This window comes from Rhinolophus ferrumequinum, chromosome 6, assembly GCF_004115265.2.
Source record: "Rhinolophus ferrumequinum isolate MPI-CBG mRhiFer1 chromosome 6, mRhiFer1_v1.p, whole genome shotgun sequence".
In the NCBI taxonomy this organism is placed as follows: domain Eukaryota; kingdom Metazoa; phylum Chordata; class Mammalia; order Chiroptera; family Rhinolophidae; genus Rhinolophus; species Rhinolophus ferrumequinum.
Window position 1 is genome coordinate 54,142,843 of NC_046289.1, and position 22,124 is coordinate 54,164,966.

At 37.4% G+C, this 22,124-nt stretch overlaps 1 protein-coding gene across 5 annotated transcripts in view; it reads right to left on the bottom strand.

The window, feature by feature from the left end:
• The window catches only part of UNC13C (unc-13 homolog C), a 498,413-nt gene that overhangs the window by 275,102 nt on the left and 201,187 nt on the right, over window positions 1–22,124 (bottom strand). For all 5 annotated transcript variants that reach the window (XM_033109141.1, XM_033109144.1, XM_033109142.1 and 2 more), the window contains 3 exons: window positions 16,365–16,584; window positions 3,025–3,252; window positions 1,895–2,036 (listed from right to left, as the gene is read on the bottom strand). In XM_033109141.1, the coding sequence (XP_032965032.1) occupies window positions 1,895–2,036; window positions 3,025–3,252; window positions 16,365–16,584 (590 nt within the window). The remainder of the gene's footprint in view (window positions 1–1,894; window positions 2,037–3,024; window positions 3,253–16,364; window positions 16,585–22,124) is intronic.

Consider the following 22,124-nt stretch of genomic DNA (forward strand, 5'->3'; position numbering starts at 1 on the left):
TGCTTAAAGTCATTAGAGAAATGCAAAATAATGTCACTATAAAGTACCACTATATATGTATTAGAATGGCTAAAATTTAAGACCGGTCTTATCAAGTATTGGAAGGATACATGTGACCTAGAAATCCCATATATTGGTGGTGGAAATGGAAAATGGTATAACCACTTGGAAAGAGTGTCTCAAAAATTAAACATATTCCTCATACATGTTTCAGCTATTCTACCCTTAGGTATTTATTTGAGAAATGTAAACATATGACCATACAGATATGTATACATAAGTGTTCCTAACAGCTTTATTTTAAATAGCTAAAAACTAGAAACAAACTAAATATCAAGAGTTGAATGCATAAACAAACTGTGATATTTTATTACAATGAAGTGCTACCTAGCAAAAAAAAAAGAAATGAACTATTGTTAAACTGTACAACATGGATAGACCTCAAAATAGCTGCTGAGTGAGTGGAAACACACAAGAGTGCATTCTGTATGATTTATTTGTATAAAATTCTAGAAAATGTAAAAGAAAAATACTATTTATAATCATAAAGCCGATTAGTGATTGCCTTGGTTTGGGGGGAGTTAGAAGAGATGGCTTCAATGGCGCATTCGGAACCTTTTTGGGTAATGGGTATGTTCAGTATCTTGTCTGTTGTGATAGTTTCATGGAGGTATGCATACCTAAAAACTTAAAAAATTATACAATTTAAATATGTAGACTTTATGTTTTGGCAGTTAGTTATATCTTAATAAAGCTGTTTTTAAACTTTCAAATTTCCAACTTCTGAGAAACTGGAAGGTCTAAGGGCATTGCCTCTGCATGATCACATGGCAAAAGAAGCTGTCTCTTTTCTAAGAGTCACTTGCTGTCAGGTTTGCCAAGGTCCCTATCCCTCCCCTTTGTTACCCTAATCCTGTTTCAGTCTTTCACTTGACTGCCTTAGGGATCTGAATAACTTCTTGTCTCCTGGTATCAAAGAAATATTAAAATAGTTTCTTCCACCGGTCTGAAGGAAGAAACCACCCAAATTCCTTAACTCATTCTATGGTTATTCTCTGTTACTTGGTCCCAATGATTTTCCAAATCTATTGTTTACACTCCCTCCTCCATCAGCCCAAATATACAAGAAGCTCTATATTTTTTACACACTATTGCTCACATTTGCAAACAAGCTGTATGTTTTGGGCTTGCTTACTTAGCATGTTAATGAGATCCATGTTTAAACCATTAACAAAGAGAGAAAAATGAAAAAGGACTGCCTTTAAATTCATGGTTAGGGATTTTCGTTTCTACCAAGTGATAATTGGAAGTCGTTTTATGTCTCTGCAGGAAGGAGTCTTGGAAAGAAAAGAACCCTTGACAGCAAAATGATTTCTTGCTGTTGGGTGCAAGATATAAGAAGTTTAAAAATAAATGACCTTACAGAAAATGAGAAGTTGTGAAATCTATGAGGAACCATTTCACCAGTATAGATAGGCTGGTATAGCTATGATGGGCCAGGTGATACCCAGTCTTTTTATTGCCTTTAGTTCTAAATCCTCAGATGTCAAGATAGAGCTAAATCAAGTCTGTTAATTCTTAGCTATGTTGGGCTAACCCAAGATGTAGATCAGGTTGTAATCTTTTATTTTTTTCTGCAAAGTCACCCGAACCATGTCACCTTTTGTTGTTGTTGTTGTTATTGTTTGAAATATTCTTTTTACTCACTTGCTTCCAAGGTGAAGAATAAATAAATATTATGAATATTGAGTTCATAACATTAGTTTGATTCTTTTTGTAATTTGTATACATACTATTAAACTGAGATAATCATTACTTGTATATTTTGCATTCCTGTTTTAAAATTATACTCAAATATTTTAATATTTGTAATAGTTTCACATTATATACTTACAAGTAAAACTTCTCATCCCATACTGGATTCAAGTTTCCAAAAATGGTTTTAGTCCTTCTTTTGTTCTTTCCAACTTGAACTGTAACATATGGGTCACTCGACCCTGTTTTGTCTTTTGCCTGCAAGCCTTGTGCAGAAACCACTGAAATAACCAAAATAAACATTTTAATATGAAGATCGCCTCAGATACAAAAAATAATAATTAAGGAAACCTTTTCTATCACTTTGTCCCTGTGTTGGCAGACGTATCTCCATTGCTTTCACTCTCATGTGCAATAGGACTTCAGAAAATGTTTAACAAAATAATGAACACACTGAAAATTAAAACCTTCCTTTGGACTAATATGCTTTTGCCTGTAATGAATAGTAGCTACGTACATAAACATATATATATATACACACACACATATATATATGCTATATACTCATCTATACATTGCTGTACATGTATAGAGAAATAAAGATGCACATGAAATATGCAAAAAGTTACCCAATGTAATTCGAAGACCTGTGATTTAAAATTTATTTATTTGTGAGTTTGCTGTCAGTACTGATCAACCCAACCCAGTAAAAGAAGCATCTTTATTTTACCTGTGAATACAATATAAGTTAAGAGGCTTGGTAAATCTTCACATGATACATATGCTCTTATTGTTAATATTATAAGCCATTCAGAAGTTCAAATTACTAGACATCACTTAACTCAAATTGTCTTGACTCAAGGATCAATTAGATGAGGGATATTGATCCAGGAGTAAGTAAAACAATATTTTCTTATTAAAAAAAAAAAAACTAACTGAAGAGATTATTCAGTGGCAGGCAGCAACAAAGCTAATCTCTTGTAAATTGCAGGATACCGATCAGTATATTGTAAAACAGAACCTTCTTCCTCTGGAAGAGCTTTTGATTAGAACAAGACACAGCTTTTGACTAGAGCAAGACACAGACAGAACAAGAAATTATTTCACTTATGTAGTACGTTTTACAAATTTGAAGTACAAACTAGACTACTTGTAAATATCGACAAGATTGAAAATTCTATTTGTTTGACCTATCATATTTTTAGCAGTGAGTTCTAAGACACAGAAAAATCTCAATGTGGGATAAAAATTTTAAAGCTTTATTTTTACCTGTAATGGTTATTTTTGCTGACCACTTAGATGTCCCATCCAGTACACTCTGTTTGGCCGCCTTTGTGTACTGCACAAAATCTTCCTTAGAAATCTGAAACATTTCTTGAATTACTTCAAACACCTCTGGCCTGTTTTTCTCCCTGATTTTCATTCTTTCTTTCATAGCTGTAATAATGGTCTGAGTCTTGTCTTCGGCACCGTGCTTAGAACTCTTTTCCGCTGCTCCTATAATAGAAAAATAAGTGGTGGTGTAAATGTATGTGCAGTTACTTTTTGATGACTTGAGAGGGAGAAAAAGGAGGAGGAATATGAGAATAAATGAATGCTTTCATTCTGAGGAGTCAGAGTAGCTTTTTGGAAAATATCAGGAGAACAAGTCCTGATGCTGAGATTCAGAACTAGCCCTGTGTTGTTGGCAAGTAAATGAACCTCAATGATACCCAGTTTTCTCACTTGTATCACTGGACTAAATCAGAGGTTGTGCAAATATTTGGTTTGAATTTTCAAAAGCAAACTTCAGACATAACAAGAAGAACACACACAATCAAATGTGTTATATAGCACACTCAATGGATAACCAAATCAAAATTGAGAAATAGATTGGATATGCATGGTGAATGTCACTCAAAAATCACTATTTTAAATACTTGTGTCCATCCAAAGTGTCTGATTATTTTTATTGGTGGCCTTTATCATAATTAAATGATTAAAATTTTCTTATAAAATGTATACCACCAGTATTATAGAGTAAGATTTTACTTGGAATAAAAGTGATTTCGTTGTTTAAAAAGATTTGAAAGCCACTGGGCTAGATTACCTCGAAAGTATCTGACAGGCCACAGCCTTGAACTTTCATTTTATAATACGACCACAGTTTTGAATAGGTTGAATTCTCACTTTCCACTCAAACTCCTTTGGATTTCTAGGACATTGTTTTTTTCTATGATTGGCCTCGACTTTCCAGGCATTTTTGTTTATAACACAAATCCTTCTGGCAGTGAAGGATTTCCAAAAGTCCATTCTCGCACCCCTCACCTTCCACTACTACTAGGCAGATACCCTCGATACTCTCTCTGGCCTTTGGATTGCTCAATATCATACAACATGTAAATAGTGAACCATGATTTCAACTCTCATGGTTCCTTACTGAGTTTGAAATGAGAAAACAAAAGCCCATGTACTGGTGTCTGCAGGAAGTGCCACTGTTGAAAGCAAACATGTTTTCGAAACAGAAACAACTGAATATAGTGGAAAAAAACAAAACAAAAACCAAACAACTTGTGTTCATAGCTAGTAATTATTCCAATATTCATCCACAAGACTGTAAGTTTGCCTAACTTGGATTAATTTTTTCGAAATATATTCCTGAAAATAGACATACTAATATCTCATAAAATGTTGAGAGATTAAATGAGAGAGTTCATCTGTATAATTCCTATCACAAAGGACAGCCTCAGTAATGATTTTTAAATCTAATTCTGTGAATCTTAAGCCAATTTAAGTATAGAAGCAAAGACAAAAGAAAAAAGGTCAACTATTAACTTTCCTTTTTATAAATCTATATACAGTTTGATAGCAGGGATTAAGTAAAAATCTTTATTTATTTGAAAGTATAACATTTGATCCTTAAAGTGGAAAAAATACATTCATAATAAGGTGTAATTAGAAGATAAAAGAGATTAATCTTCTAATGGTAGAAAGAACAGATTCTGCCTTTATCTTTTTTAAAAAAAATCTTTTGAGGACAAATCAATTTGCCATCCTAACTGCCCTGGTCACCTGTTAAATTATGCTCTAGAACAGCTACACATTTGTACATTTTGTACCTTTAAGCAATTAAGCATGCTTGCAATTTATCAATAATGACTTACCTCCATAGTACATAATTCTTACAAGGCAACATTAGATTAGGCCAGACTAAATACAAGTTGCAACTATTCAACAGGCAGATTTTACTACAAGTACTGGAATATTCATTAAATAGAAAAGATAGCGATGGCTTGAAAAGTTACCTGCAAGATTCAAAACTCCAAATATTTGGTTTGGAAAGGCCATCTTAAGAATGTTCAAAGAGTTACAAGTGTCCTAAAATTCTGACTCCCTCCAAAATTTCTAAACAACTACTGTTGTGATAATTAGTGCTACCGAAGGCTCTAGGAAAGAATGTTCAAGTCCCCAACAGTTATTTAATACAAAGTCCCTATGAGTAATATAACAATGTATCATTGTTATATTAATATTTTGGATTATTTTTTCTAAATTTAGGAAGAGCCAGCTGACAACCACCCACATAATGAGTGCTCATAACCAAATTCAAGGCTGGACTGTCAAGAGGTTTTTCATCCAAAGGAATCAAATCTCTGAACTTAATGTCTGCCTCTTGAATTCTTTTAAAGAATTAATTAGGAAAAGCATGACAATCATTTTGAAATCCTTCACCAATGCTCTTGATGTTGGAATAGAAGATTTCTACTTGTACAGACAACAGACCCATAAATTGAAATCATCTATCTTGGAGAGTAGGTTAACAGAGACTTGAGTTTAAGCCTTTTATCTGTTATTTCTATCTTAAAAAATGTATTTTTTAACAGTTCTTTTACATTTTTGATCTGAAGAAAATGATTCAACTTAGATCTGTTTAGTTCAGAGATACAGAGACAAATTCATAATTAATTTTTGTCACCGATCTACAAGTACTTATCATTGCCCTATCGTACTTATCAAATGCCCTATTTGATATGTGGGTATCAAACCCACATATCTCACCCTACTCTTTAAAAATAAAACTATTTCTTAAATAGTTGTAACTTGAATTTCCAGCCCTTTGGGTTTATTATTTTTCTTCAGGCCTATTCTGTTTATCTCAAAGTCATCAGAGATAAATTTGCATTTATATGAGTCTTCCCTCAAAATGTCCGCTAGAAGTTCTAGTAGCTTCATTTAAATACAGAAATATGTCAACCAGAGATAAAAAAATAAGTGAAATCAAAAGAGATAATGTACAGTGAAAGCACCTTATAAAGTATAATACATTATACAAATGAAATGCATCGTTGTTATTTTTAAAAACACTTAATTGACAGATCAGTCAATACAATTATGAACAATAAAACTGCAAGAGAATTCAACTTTAAACAGAGGCAAACTTATCACATATATTTCTCTTCTGTATAATTTAATGAGGTAACCAGTTAGAATCCTTACTTTTTCTTTAATTTTTATTTATTACCCAAAACATATAAATGCCATGTGAAATTCATAATTTCACTACCTATATATGGCAATTGACAATTTTAGTATTTCTTCCAAACAATTGTCTACATACACAAAACAACTGCAATATTCTCCCTTCCTCTCAGTCTCTTCTCATTTTTCTCAACAGCAGTGCCAAAACATTTCTACTCTCCTCAAGTCACCTACCTAATTCACATTACCCTCCATTCTCAGTGTATGATCTTAACTCTTTCTTAACAGAAACAGAGGCTTTCTAAATCAGTGGTTCCATTTTCTCCTCTTCCTCACAAAGAAAAAAAGAAGCAAACAACAACAACAAAACAAACCTCATTTGTAGCATTAGCAGATTTCTGTGGTGTAAAAATGCTAATGTCAACTTCAAGCAGCTGCCTTGCAAAATTCTTGATCATTTATCAACTATTGACATAACTACCTGAATATACATATATCCTACATGCTAGCCAATAAAGCCAACCTTAATTGACTGTTTTCCAAGAATGTAGCACACTGCTTGGAAAATAAGATACACTCAATACATAGAGAAGACAAAATATTTCTTAAGGGAACCTAAAATAAAATGATTTGAGCATTTAACTTGGCTCTGGATTTAATTCAATGTGTTAGAAACTTCTTGTACACTCTGACCATAAGGCCATAATCCTGGAAGAAGAGTTAAATTCGATGTAAAATGATAAACATGCTGTGGAATGCATCTTATAAAGATACAAAATACACCTGGCCCCTGGCTTCAGATTTCAAATTTTCTGAAAAAAAGGTTGTTTGCCCATCATTAGAAAGCATGATTTGGTTGGCCTGTGTACTTCATACACTTAATAGTCAGCATAAGACAAGGGCATAAATCCAAATATAAATGGAAGCAATATATCAAGAAAATCACTTTTAAATGAGACAGAAGAGCATAGTAGCTCATGATGCTTTGGGTGCAGAAGGAAACAATCTTGTGTGTGAATCCTGATTTGCCACTTACTGACCATTTGAAATTGGACTAGTGACTTTATCTTTGCAAGCCTTAGTTTCTTCATCTGAAAACCAAAAGGAAAAAACAATAATCCCTTCCTTAGCAGGGTCATTGTAAGGAGTAAATGAGATGAAAGGAGATCATGAATACAGTTTCAAAATTAATAATTGAACAAGCATAGGAATTTCAGAGTGTCAAAAGGGTTGATGATACAAGCATTTATTAAAGAATTTCACATTAACAAGACATTTTAGGATTTTAAAACGAGCTTCAGGGAGGCTGGTTGGCTCAGTTGGTTAGAGCACAGTGCTCATAACACCAATATCGCCGATTCGATTCCCACTTGGGCCAGTGAGCTGCACCCTCCACAACTAGGTTGATGACAACTATTTGACATGGAGCTGATGGGTCCTGGAAAACTACACTGTTCCCCTATATTCTCCAATAAAGATTAAAAACAAACAAACAAACAAAACGAATTTCATGATTAAATGACCTGGGAAGCAGCTCCTTGAAAACTCTACCTTGGACAGTGCCCCACCCAAGATCTGCCATGTGCTAAGTGCTCTATGACTATTGGATAATTGGGAGCCAATGACATGCTTGAAGAGAAGAAATAGAGTTCCAAGAAACTCGAAGACAAAATATTTATCATAATATTAAATATTATTGATATTGTAAATCCTATTTATTACCAATAATATTAATAAAGAAATACAATTATTGTTTTGCATTTACAAATCCTCACCTGCATTTGAGGCTCATGAACCCAGAGGAGGTAAGTAGGTGGTTAATATGCACAGAAAGCAGGAAGAGGATCTGATTCTGAGCATTTCCTTCTCAAGGAGTCTCTATCTAACATGAAAAACTTGATAGTGTTTCTTTCCCAGTAAAATCGCTTAGGTGGGCCTGCTTTCCGTGCCTCTTCCCTTTCCCATGAAACCACCTCGTTGCCATTTCCTGTCCTTTCCCCTTTAGTTGCTTTACATCCAAGATAATATTAACCGAACCGTCTTCTTTTAACATGTCTTAACTTTTTTCAAGGAACAGACCTGCGACTCCCCCAGTTTTCAAGTCAGCCCCACCATCTTTTTTCTTATAAAATCAAAGCCACACACCACATCTCACTACCAACAAAGGACTGACATTTAACAGAAAGATAATTAGAGGAGCATAGCATCATTTCCCACCCCTGGAGGTGGCCTGTCGCTGACGTCAGGGGAAGCTGGGCAAGGAGCCCTTTTTCAAGAAACTGCTTAATCAACATTTATTAACATTTATTAACATGATTCTGACTAACGTGCAGAATCACCTTCTCTAAAGTGACTCCACTGTCAGTGAGCCTGGGTCCAAACACAAACAACAAAACATCCCCCCCCCCCTTATACCACCCTACTATATTCAATTATCCCATTATTTGTAAATGTAAACTTTTAGAATAGGTTTGGAAACACTTACATATTAAAAGAAGGCAAAATGAGGAATACAACTCACAATTCTATGTCAAAGCTACTATATCCCAGGAGCGCTCTCTAAATACTCACTTTCTTGAGATTTCCTGATCATTTCAGGGCCCAAAACTATAATATCTGTCTCAATTAGGGAAACAAATTTAGAAAAAGTACACAATTTTCAAAATATTATTACTATGTAAGTAAAAAGAAAAAGCAAGGGAGAGATGGAAGGAGGAAAGACCTTTTTGTTCCTCTCACTTTTAGTTACATAGATTTCTCACGTCTTCTTCCAAAAATAAACAAAAACATAAAACTAAAATTTAAACACTAGATTTCTTTTTATTTCTCTTTTCTTAAATAGCCTCTGACATCCAGGAACTTGGTCGATACAACTAGTTCACAGTGTCATTGGAGGTTGGCCTGAGACTCACAGCGAGGCCATGTTGTTCTCCTGTGTGACGTGAGCAGGGTCACAGGACACCGACCTCACACATGGTCCCTCTATGACTATTGAAGTGAGACAAATAAGGCCACTTCATAATTTTGTCCAAACACAGACGAAAACAGGGTCACTGTGCAAACCACTATATACACGTACCAAACATCCCGTCTCCTAAGTGACCACTGTTTCTTTACTGAGTCACCTGTTACTAGCTTTACTCTAATCTGCCCTCCTTGTAGGTAAGATTTGTTAACGTGCAGAATCACAGAGGTGTTCTCACTTCCAGACAATACCTGATTTAGTTCAAACTTCTGTTTTCTAATACCTCACTGAGATGCCCTGTGGTTCACCCTTGTATGCTCTCCCTTGCAGCAATAGATAATTGCTACAGGTGTATTCCTGACGGTCCTTTGCTGGGTGGCATTGACAAATATTATTAACTCTTTTCACACTTGTGGAAAATGATGCCCAGAGAGGTTTTAAAAAATTCCAGCAATGACAGGATGAGAAACTAGATCTTTCTCCAGTATCTCAGGACTATGACATACATATATATATATATTGATATCCATTGCTTATGTTAAGTTGAATACCTCTATGGCATGACATAAGGCATACTCACCCCTTTCATTCCCTGACTGCAGCCTACCCCAGCACCGCTCGAAGAACCCTCTAAAAATCTGTGGTTATCTGAAAGAATGATCTTGAAACCATTCCATGCTATCTCTAATGTAGTTCTCATGCCCTCATTGGTTGCTTAATCAACATTTATTAAGTAGCTCACTGTGCTGAAAGGTGCGCCAAGTTCCGGGTGAATAAAGACTATGGTCTCCACTCTATAGCAGTGGAAACACAAAATCCTGCTTCTACGCTACGTGAGTATTCATTACATAAGCATATTTTGTGTAATTGCTGTTGAAAGAGTAGAAAGTCAAAAGTTTCCACGATATGTGTGCACCTCTATTCATCTAAGTTTTAGGAAATATGTTTGAGGTGAGGGACAATAGCAATTGCTTTCTCTTGAGCTCTAAAAGCCCAGAATAAAGCTCTCACCCACAGAAGCTGCTCAATACATACAAATAACAGACTGTGTTAAGATATCGTGGTTGCAAATGTGGTAACAAAGACCAAGAAAGAGAATCAATATCTAGTTTGCAGACAGGAGTGCAGCAGCCAGATTTTCTAACATTATAAATTTGCAATGGCTAAAAGTCGGGACACAAAAGTCAGTGGGAAGCACATAGAACAAGAGAACACACCTCACAAGATGCTGCTTTCCCGAACTTTCAGTGAAATATTTTCTGTCCTAACGCAAGCATTTGAAATTTTCAGTTAGGAATTAAAATTAGACAGAATATTTATGCAGTGGGACTCTAGGATTCCTTCTTTGGAAAGGCATAAGGACATACAGGCCAGTTGGGTGGGGTACCATGGTATTTGCATATTTTTCCAATTTTGGAGTTGTCTCTTTTCTACTTTGAAAAGATAATAAAAAAAAATATTTTACATATGATCTCTCTTCTACATGTCTCACTCTGCACATATCCTCATTCCAGCCAACATATACTTTTTTGCTTTTTTACTCTAGTTTAAAAGTGTTACCATATAATAGTCACGGCAAGTTCCTTATTAACATCATTCAGGGTCACAAACTTCTCTTCCATTAGCTACAATTCTTCCACCATCAAATGTTTTTTCAAAGGAAGAAAAAAGGGAGGAGGGAGGAGGGAGGGAGGGAAAGAAAAAGGGAGGAAAGAGGAGGGGAGGGAGGGGAAGGAAAGGGAAGGAAAGGGAAGAAAGGGAAGGAAGGAAGGAAGGAAGGAAGGAAGGAAGGAAGGAAGGAAGGAGGGAAGGAGGGAAGGAGGGAAGGAGGGAAGGAAGGAGGGAAGGAGGGAAGGAAGGAAGGCAGGAAGGAAGGAAGAAAGGAAGGAAGGAAGGAAGGAAGGAAAAGAGATCTTTTTAGATAGGACACAAATGAGTTAAAGAAAAGCAGGCAGAATCTGCTACTGCCACTGACCTGGAATTGAGAGGGGAAGTCAGTTCTCTTTTCTTAAGGATTGATTTTTCTTTTTCCCTTTGGTCTCCTCTGTTCCTACTCATCACTCTGCATAGCTGTCAGCCTTGGGCCAGAAAGAGTAAGGTGTAGGAACCACCACCAAGTAAAATCCGATAAAGAGGAGTTGAGAGGAGACTGTCTGGGGAACTTATTTGATGTTTCCATGGGTCTCTGAACCTTCAAAGAAGTACCAAAGCAGTGAATGGGATTTTACAATCACTTGGTTTAATTCCATCTGACTGAAAGTATTTAAGTCACAGATCCAAGACTTGATGGGAATGAGATACCGAATTCTAATCAATTTGAAGTAACTTTAAATACTCTCTTTTCCTGCCTCATTGGTCAGGCCACGAGTAGAGTTTTGGTTTGTTTTGTTTTGTTTTGTTTTGTTTTGTTTTGTTTTGTTTTGAGAGAGAGACAGAGAGAGAGAGAGAGAGAGAGAGAGAGAGAGAGAGAGAGAGAATGAATGTGAATTGCAGAAAAGGATTACCAAAATAATAAGCGTTCTAGAAACCTGAAGAAAACTATCATTTCAAGTATTTGAAACACTGTCATATGCAATGGAAGTCAATTTAGTAAATATTTTCTTTAGAGGCAAGATTTGGCTTAAAAAACAAAAATTACAGGGGCAGGACTTGGTTCAAATTTTAATTTATAAGCTAGAATTTTTCAGTGATAAATTCAGCTGTCTACCAAGGTGTTAAATTTTCCCTGGAGTTGGTGTTCAAACAGAGATTGAATGACCATTTTGAGAAAAAACAGAGAAACTTTTTAGGTTTATAGGGCGCTACATTAGCTGTACTTTCCAATTCAGATTTCTCTTATATTTTTACTCTTTCCTTTATTTTCAATGTTGGCATACATGGAAATATCTCACTGTGGGGACAGAGCCCCAAAAAGCAGTTTCCAGGCTCTCGGCCTCACACAGAAAGGTGCTGGCTCAGGTAGTAAATGGCCATCGACTGCGATCAAATGGCCAGCAGCTGTGGGTAGTTGGCCGTCAGCTGTAACCAGTGAGCCATTGGCCATGAATATAACTGCTGTGCCTAGGCTAGCAAAAAAAAGGGGGGGGCTAGCAAGAAGATGGTGGCTGAGTCTGCAAGCGGCGCAGTGAGGGTTGAGAATTGTGTGGCTCCTGGTTCCTGTGTCTCCAACCCAGCTGCCAGTGAGAGTATAGTGGTGTGACTCCCCTACCTATGGCTCCGTGGGTGTTCCTGTTTGGCCTCACCATGTCCTGCGTTCTTGTTTGGGGAGCGGGACCAGAGACCCCGCCGGACGCCCCGCACGACACATGGCGAAGTCGCCGGACGCCCTGCACTACACATGGCGCAGCGAGCAGGGTACGGTGTCGGCCAAAGCTCTCCGAAGGGTGGTGGAGCAATTTGTGCCTATGAACACTCAGTTGCAGGAAGACCAGGAGGAGCAGCTGCCTGAGAGCTGGACCCCGTGGAGGGGTGGGAAGACATGGACGGTTCCCCAACCAGTAGAGGCCGGAGAAAGCGAAGATTGTTGGGGCCCTGTGAGCTGGGAAGTGCTTGCTGAGACAGCCCGGATGCAGGACTTGTAGTCCCAGGAGGAAAGGCTTGCTGAGTCCTCCGTGGGAGCTGAGGGTGAGGTCAAGGTCATCCCTCACCCTCAGGACAGCCCTGGCGAATGACTATGGACTATGGGGAATTGGCTTCCATCCCTAATTTAATGGACAGCTTGACTATTTGTTTGGGAACATACCACAATGTAGTGGAACTGGTGGATGTTTGCTTTTGTGTCTTGACTGGCCACCATTGAGAATATGTAAGCACCTTGACTGTGAGCCGCTGTTGTTCCAGCACGGTACCCTGAGAGGCCCAGAGAGAGTGGCAGTGCCCTGAGAGTCCTGGCTGAGTCCAGGAAGTCTGGCTGTGTCCAGAGAGAGTGGCAGTGCCCTGAGAGCCCTGGCTGTGTCCAGGAAGTCTGGCTGTGTCCAGAGAGAGTGGCAGTGCCCTGAGAGGCCTGGCTGAGTCCAGGAGGTCTGGCTGTGTCCAGAGAGAGTGGCAGTGTCCTGAGAGGCCCTCGTGTGCCCGGGTAGACTAGTGGTACCCTAAGAAGTCCAGGAAGTCTGGCTGTGCCCAGAAGTACTGGTGGTGCCCTGAGAAACCCTGGCTGTGCCTGGGGAGACTAGTGGTACCCTAAGAAGTCCAGGAAGTCTGGCTGTGCCCAGAAGTACTGGTGGTGCCCTGAGAAACCCTGGCTGTGACCAGAGAGCTTGGCTGTGTCCAGGAAATAGCATTCACCTCCAGGCTCCTCGCACAGGGCCCCTCGCGGAAGACGCTTGTTGCGTAGATTGTGAGGCGAGACCCTGTAGGGGTGGAGTGTGGGGACAGAGCCCCAAAAAGCAGTTTCCAGGCTCTCGGCCTCACATAGAAAGGTGCTGGCTCAGGTAGTAAATGGCCATCGACTGCGATCAAATGGCCATCAGCTGTGGCTAGTTGGCCGTCAGCTGTAACCAGTGAGCCATTGGCCATGAATATAACTGCTGTGGCTAGGCTAGCAAAAAAAAGGGGGGGGCTAGCAAGAAGATGGTGGCTGAACCTGCAAGCGGCACAGTGAGGGTCTAGAATTGTGTGACTCCTGGTTCCTGTGTCTCCAACCCAGCTGCCAGTGACAGTATAGTAGTATGACTCCCCTACCTATGGCTCCGTGGGTGTTCCTTTTTGGCCTCACCATGTCCTGCGTTCTTGTGTGGGGAGTGGGACCAGAGACCCCGCCGGACACCCCACATGACACTTGGCGTAGTCCGCAGGATCCCCTGCACAAGGTGTTATTGCAAATTTCTGGCTTAAAGCAATGAAGAAGAGAAATTTCTTAAGGAAATGTCACCGATTCTGTAGGGATGATTTCAAATTGTACTGATAGTTATTATAGAAAACGGTGAAGTTGAATTCATATCCTTGTAAAAGCTTTTTGTTCAGTGCAAGAGAATATGTATGGGTTTTACTGAAAAAGTAAGGAGGTGTTATTAAAGAAAATATCCATGTCCTAGGGTATATATATCCACCCTCATTTTTCTGCAATATTTTTTATTCTTCCAATTTATATGTGCATTTTAATAAATAACCTCAATGAAAATTTTGCCTAATTTATTGACCAATATCCAGTAATACATGGTGTCTTAAGAAATAGAAATAGATTACAAAAATATTTCTAAAGATTAATGAATGGGTGGCATCTCTCTTCTCTAAAAGACTGAAAGAAGAATGAACTTACTTCTTAGGTATATTGTGCATCATTTTTTTTTAAAGAGATTTGAGCCATTTGTTTCTAGATGGCAATATTTTTCCTATCTGTTTTCTCAAACATCACTGACCTAATATGTCTATTTTTTAAGATGTCTATTTTACAATTCATTTTTAAATTAAGTGAACAGAATTTTAGAAGGATTAAGAGATTTTGCAAGTAAGTTGACTGAGTAATATTGAGTTAAGCCCCCTTCCTTTTCAGCAGATATTCTTAAATATATACTTTTTATTTTTTAAAGAAATACTACTTTTTCTTTAACAATGCATTTATTATCAATTAACAATGCAATGTGAATCTGACTGTGTAGGGAGAAAACTAATCAGGTAGAGACTATAGAATGTGCATAACTATTACTTCAAAAGCCAGTTGTGACAACATTTTTCATTTATTCTTTATTTTGACATTTTCCTCTGTCCCTCCTTGATTTCGGGGAACCCAGGCATCTTACACTGTTGGCATTCATATAAACAATAAACGGGGGGGGGGCAATCTTTAGATGTTAAAAAACATTATTTGCAAATGAAAATTCATGTTTAAATATATTTCTTGGGCAATGCTTTCTTAGTTATTTAAGGTTAGCAGACACGACCAAATAAATGAAGCAGTGAGAAGTTCGTAATATGTATTACAGAGTGTGATGTTTTGGCATCTCTGTAACTAATATAAAATATCAGTATACAGAATTTTTTAAGACAGAATCATGCGACTTCATGAAAAGGGAAAAAAAAAGAAATATGTAATAAATGGGTCTTGTTGTCGCTAACTATTAGTATAGGGTTTTTTCTTTCCTTGATGGTGGTAAAAAGGCCTCATTTTCATAACATACTAGTCTTGATACTTTCTTTAGAGATACTTTCATTAAAGATCTCAGGAGGTATATATCTGGGAGCCGGGTGTCTAAGATGCTCAAGTTCTGGTTCTTCAGTGAATTTAACTGTGTGATCTTGGGCAAGTCACTTAACATCTCTGTGCTTCAGTCGCCCTATCATGTAAAATGGGAGGACCACCTATCTCACAGGGTCACTGTGGGGATTAATTAGAAATGCCTGTAAAACATCTAAGGTTCTTGAAGAAGGCATTATATAAATACAAAACAATATCTATTAAAGTTGGTTTATTTGTTTAGAAAAAGTTTTTTTTTTTTTTTTGGAAACGGAAAATTTAAGATAACTTGTCATACAGGTTGATGTGACATGTACCTATTCAGACGTGTGTAGGGAGGGAGAGGCCACTGATATTCATTGACCATCTACTTGTGCCAGACTCTTAGCAGAGACTATTTCATTTAGTATTCCCAATAACCCTCTGGGGTAATCTTAATATTCTTGTTCATTTGGTGGAGGAAAATAAAGCCCTGAGAAGTTACAATGCTTGCCCACAGTCACATATCTGGTAACTTAGATTTGTCTTTAACCTTCAAACCTAAGACCTCCTAATTCCAAGGCCTGTGCGGGAGCTGTAGACGAACAAGGCTTCTTCAGGCACCAACTACACTTGGGAAGGAATTCAAGATGCTGTAATCGCAGGGGTGTACCTTACCTTGCCCCTGTTGAGGAACATGACTTTAGGTATTCCCACTTACCATATGGGGCTATTATGAGATGAAAGTGAAAAAACAGACTGGAAGTCACATGAAAGTTTTCTACTTGATGCGAGTGATTCTGCCTTCCAAGTACTCACTCTGAGGAGCCCAAGAGTGCCGAGCTCAACACCACAGGGAGGCATAACCCACTATATGACTGGCTGGGTGGGCAGTATGCATTCCTTTGTATAAGTGGTAGGTGGGGAGAAGTAGCATGGCTTGAAAACCAGCAAGAGCTCTAGAGAAATCCTCTGAAATCATACAGGATAAGGCAGGCTCTGTCTAACCCTTGCTCAGCCTAATCAAGTACTCACTCTGCAAACAGTCAGCGCTGAGGAGGTCCTGACACTTCTCGTGGCACTTCACTCCGCACTCCAAACACTTCATGCCTTGCCGGGCAATGCCCCAAAGGAGCCCTTCACACTCATAGCAGTAGGTGGGTGTCGTAGCTGTCCAGACCTCAAAATTGTGTGGGGTGGTAGAAGACATAGGGTAGATCAATGCCTGCAAGGTCTTCTTGAAGACATGCATTTTCTGTGAAGAAGAGAGAAATTACCAAGGCAATTTACCAGAAGTGATCGACAAGCCATTTTATCACTTTCCCTTGAAAATGCTCTTTTGGGTGAGTCCTGTGATTACTGATTTAAGTGATGACAGTAAACAGAATAACTCTACTCACTTATTCTTCTCGCAGTGTTCTGGGGCCCAATTCAATTATTAGAACACAAAGAACTCCCTAATCTTCCACATTGGACTGGGCTCCACTATTGTGCAAACTTCTTTCATTGCAATAGAGAGCTCTAATTACTTGACGATGCCTATGTCCCTGACTTACTGTAAAATCCATGAGGACAGGGATGATAAACATCTTCCTCAAAGCTATATCAATCCTCAGAGTCTAAGCTGGAGATAGGGGCTCAGGAAACATTAACTTAAAAAAAAAATGAATTTATATTACTCTCTTTGGTCTAAGTCGGTTCTTGGTAAAATTGTAAAATAGATGAAAAGTATTCTCAATGCTGACCCTAAGCATCTAGAAATATCCTCTCCCATGTTTTATATGCTACCAAGGTCTCTCTCCTGACTCTGTACCCTTTCTGGCACTTCACATCTCCCCAAGCCCCAAAGTAGGCTTCCTCTATAATTCTTTCTGCAGGGAACTGGTTTCATCGCCTGTCCCTTAGGAAGGAGCACAGCAACTAATTCACAAGACAGCAACTGTAACTAATAAGGTTAAATGTGGAACTCTCCCATGGTGATTTACATTTTAAAGGGAGATCATTTTTATAGCATGTGAAAAGATTTTCTAATGACAAACCAATCCACTGCACAAGTAGCTAGGATATCTGAGTTCCCTAGCATAGGCCTGATCACATAATATTTAAAATGGGTTTCTTTACTCAGGGACTGCCTTCCACATGTCTCTCCTTAGTACCTAAACAGTGCCTATCATTGTCCCCGGCACATAGTAGGGGTACAACACACTTTTCTCGTGAAAGAAATGAATGTTCTGTCACTTAAGAGTCTTGTAATCTGCAGAGAGGTTTAAGGTCTCTAAGTTTCATTTTCCTCTTCTACCCTGCCTATCTAAGGTATTATTTGACGATCAAATTGTATGATGGTAAACATATTTCATAGACTTCAAAATACTAAATAAATGCTAATAATTGATATTGATAATGGACTTTTCAGTTAACAACTGTAGGCCAATAGAAATAGAGACTTGTTTGGATGAGGCCTCTAGGGTTCTCACATCCCACCACACAGCGTGACTTCCTGAGAGAACACTAGAACTCTCTAAGTTACATTTACAGATAATTTCACACAACTGCCTAAAGCACATGAAACAGATATTTATATAACTCCTGTAAGAGACTGGCTGATAAGCAATGTGAGAAGGGAAGCATTTATCTTTTGCATTAATCATCCTTAACACTCATTTCAGAATATCTTCCTACAGCGTTGAAATGGCCAATTTTCCATTATTTTTAATTCCACAGTATGGTAACAACTTATTTCCCTGTATTATTACACTTTCTTCATTGTATGTTTTCCCAGAATATGTGTGGTAACGGTACAGGGAGATTCCCAGCTAGGGAGTTAAACTTTACTAAAAATATTTCTTAAGTACTTTGAACAACAAGATCCAGCCTTGCTAGTCCATGAGGAGGGTCCGGCCAAAGCTCTTCAAGTGAATCTGCAGAGCAGCGGCATGGTCAAACGTGGCGGTGACTCAAGTGGGAGACCCCACGTGAGGGTTTATCCAGACAGAACAACTAGTCATCATTTTCCAAAGACAGCTTATGCCAAGTAAATCTCTTGGGTTCGTTTCATAATGAATATATCTTGCAAAGAACTGTTAAGAGTTCTGTTAGAATTAGGAGCATGTATTATTTATCTTTGCTTCCCCTTTACTGCCTGGCAAAGTGGGCATCTTCAGTACCATTAAAATGAATTGAACGATTCTTGGCATAACAGACCTTCCAGGAGCTGTCCATAGTTTCTTGTTCCGGCTGAGCTGAGGGACTAAGGGTGTGTGTGTGTGTGTGTGTGTGTGTGTGTGTGTGTGTGTGTGATATAGTATTGTTGATTTATTCGGTGATTTTTTTTTATTTGTCTTAATAGGGGAAAAATAATAATTCTAACTTAATAGAAGAGTGGGAGGGAGTAGAAGAGAGAAAATACAGAAAAAGTAAGAAATACGTATGAACTTGGAAGCAGATTTGAGCAAGGGGCTATTTTTTGAACATAAATTCATATTTTAAGATTAAGTAAATAATTAATACATTTTTCTAATACCTTACGTTCATTGTCTTTTTATTGCATTCAAGTGATATATATGTTAGTCCTCTAAATCTGTAGGCTATAGTAGGAGTAATAAATATAAGGAACACTTGCTAAAAAAATTAAACATGCTGGAAGAAAGCAAATAAAAGAGTTCTGAATAGATAACTGAGAAGATTTCCTTGAAATGTTTGGTTTGATTTGGTTAAGGAGCCATGATCCATTTCATGAAAAGAAAGAGTGAAGCTAATTTCAAAAAATAAGAAACATGAAAAATTTACTAGATAGCATGTTGAAACTCAATTGAATGAGGCATTAAAACAAATGCCAATACATAAAAGCTATAAAAGCTGTAGGAAAATATTGGATAATTTACTACAGGGTATATATCCACAGTCTCAAGGAAATGATAATGAGTCTTTTTCATTCCTGATTTTTGTGATACAAGCATGTTGAAAATTACTTTAAAATAAATGGCATATAGATGATGTATTATAGAACTGTACACCTGAAATCTATGTAACTTTACTAATAATTGTCACCCTAATAAACTTTAATTAAAAAAATGAAATAAATGACATATAAAAAATTTCTTACTCCTGAAAAGCATAAGATAGCATGATGGTCAGTTTAGAAACTCATTAAATGAAGAGCCAAGGAAAACATGTAAACATACGTCTCATAATAGGAGATTCTTACATTTTAGGGAATACTGCATCTCGGGGGAAAGAAGATGCAGCAAAATAAGACCAAATCCAACAAGATTATAAGAAGGACAGAGAGTGTGAGATTTTTGTGGATAAAGCAAAAAGGATAAGAGGCACTGATTAAAAGACAGAAGAAAAGAAGGGGAAACACTAAAATTAGCCATGGACCTGGGAATTGGAAGTCTGTAACTCACCATGAGGAGTTGAATGAAAGGGAAGGAAACATTGTTTTTTGTTATTGGTGTTGTTTTTAACGTAGTGTTTAGAGACGGCAGAGAGCTAAGGAGGCACAACTACTACCAGGATCCTAGCTGAAGTGAAAGGACTGGCTGGTTCCTAAGAGAGGGTCTCTGGCCTAGGTAAACCAGGAACCGAACATATGGAGAGGGTGGTCCCCGAAACAAGTAGAGCTGTACTTACTGCAACTAGGGCCCAAGCACGGAGAGGAATCAGCAATTTGGGAGACTTGCCGCTGATCTGTTTTAAATGTTTCGAAACTTGTTAAATCTTCTACACAAACATGTGTCATTTTTTAAAATGCAAGTCTTTTCTGATTGTAATAAAATGCATGCTTATTGTAAAAATAATTCTAAAATACAAAAATCACCAAAATTTAAGAAATAAAAAGTTTTCAATTTTGTTTTTCAGTTAGGAATGGTCTGATGCATATTCTCCCAGTATTATTATTATTGTTTTTTTTTAATAGACAGAATGGGAGAATTTTGCGATTAGGAAAGAACCAATAAAGATTTTTTGGGTTTTACTGAAGTGATTTTGCATTACTGAAATAAAAAAGGAGGCATTTTTTATTGTGTGTAGATACTGTCTTAATCTGTAGAAAAGAGGTAAGGAAAGCTTTGACTGTAAGCCTTTGTAGCCAAGCACAACCTATAGACTACAAGGGAAGGATGCTCGTAGTCTACACGAATATGTTGTTAAGATCTATTCCAAGAAACTGGAATTTAAGGCGACTTGACCTACTACATCATATTTGAACAATTAGGACACTGCAAGGAAGTGAATTGCCTCTCCTATATGAGGAAATTAAAGTGAGTCTGAGAAATAAAACAATCAGGCTTCCTGCCAAGACAAATGACTAGTGTTTTTAAGACTACCGGGATTCCAATCTACCAACTGTTAGTACTTAGAACAGGAACAAAGCTCGTCTGCCTCTACTTGCCATATATCTTTTCTCTTTTCCCCTACTATGTTAACCACTACTAATAAACTTCTGTTTTCCTCTTCATCCTGTGGGTTTCCCTCATGGAATTATGAAACCCATGCCTTTTCCATACTCAAAAAAAAAAAAAAATCACATTTGGGTAATTCCAAGAAAAAGTATGTTTCTTATTTTGAAGCAAGTGTGTGTGTACTTGATGTGAGCTTTTCAGAAATTAAATCTATTTGCTGTGCTATATCATTTTGCTATTTCTGGACAAAGTCATCAGAAATATTTCCAGAGCAAAGATTAGGTACAATGTGACCTTTGAAATTTGTTATAAACATGAAGACAGAATAATGGTAGGATAAGTTCCTGAGTATAGAAACAGACATCATTTCAGGACTAATTTACTCAGTTAAATCGTTTTTCTGTAACAGAAAATGCAGAAAATAAGTTATGTGCCTATCCACAGAAGACTATCAGTAATTTGTTTTTTCACTTGTATTGTTTTATAACAGATACTAACTATCATTGATTTAAGTACATTGTGGGGTGAGTCCAAATGCTCTCTAGTATGACAAAACCTGATCTGAAAACAAATTAGGATAGCTTTGTCATGTACTGTAAGTATCAATTTTTCCCTAATTCAAACTTTCAATGAAATGTATATATATGACAATTAATAAACTAATAATGTCATATAAATAATGGGTGTGGTATGAGATGAGTAATTTATTAAATATGAGGCCAAAAAATAATGTGAATTTCTCCACTGGGGAAAACTTTAGTCATTTTAATGTGGAAAGTAATTTGTATTACTTTGGAGAAAGACAGAGTTCTTAAAAATCTCCTGACAGAAGCCATGAAAGAGCTGGAAGGAGGCTTAGTATACTGTAAAAAGAAAAGGAAGAGGGTGAGAGATCCCATTCTGCTGTTCCAAGCAAAGCCAATCAAGGAGCTATGGACAACTGTGTGGTGAAAGGAGTTAATAACGAAAATAGTAATATTTACTACATACTTATGTGTCAAAAATGGTTGAAGTGCTTTCTATTTGTTATCCTATTTGATTTCCCCAACAATGCTCTAGAAATATCACTATATTCAGTGCACATATTGAAAAACTGATCTGGCAACATGGCAGACTAAGTTAATATAGCCCACTAGAGAAGTGTTGGAAAAATATTTTAATATGTAAAAGAGCTGAAAAGAAATTCCCCAGGTACTTGAAAAGGAAGGAAGGAAGGAAGGAAGAAAAGAAAGGGAGGAAGAGAGAGAGAGAGAGAGAGAGAGAGAGAGAGAGAGAGAGAGAGAGAGAGAGAGAGAGAGAGAGAAAGAAAAGAAAGAAACATAATGCCAGAATTACAAATGTTGATTCTGTGGGAACCCAAGAGATGTATTTGGGATCCATTTAAATTCCCTGG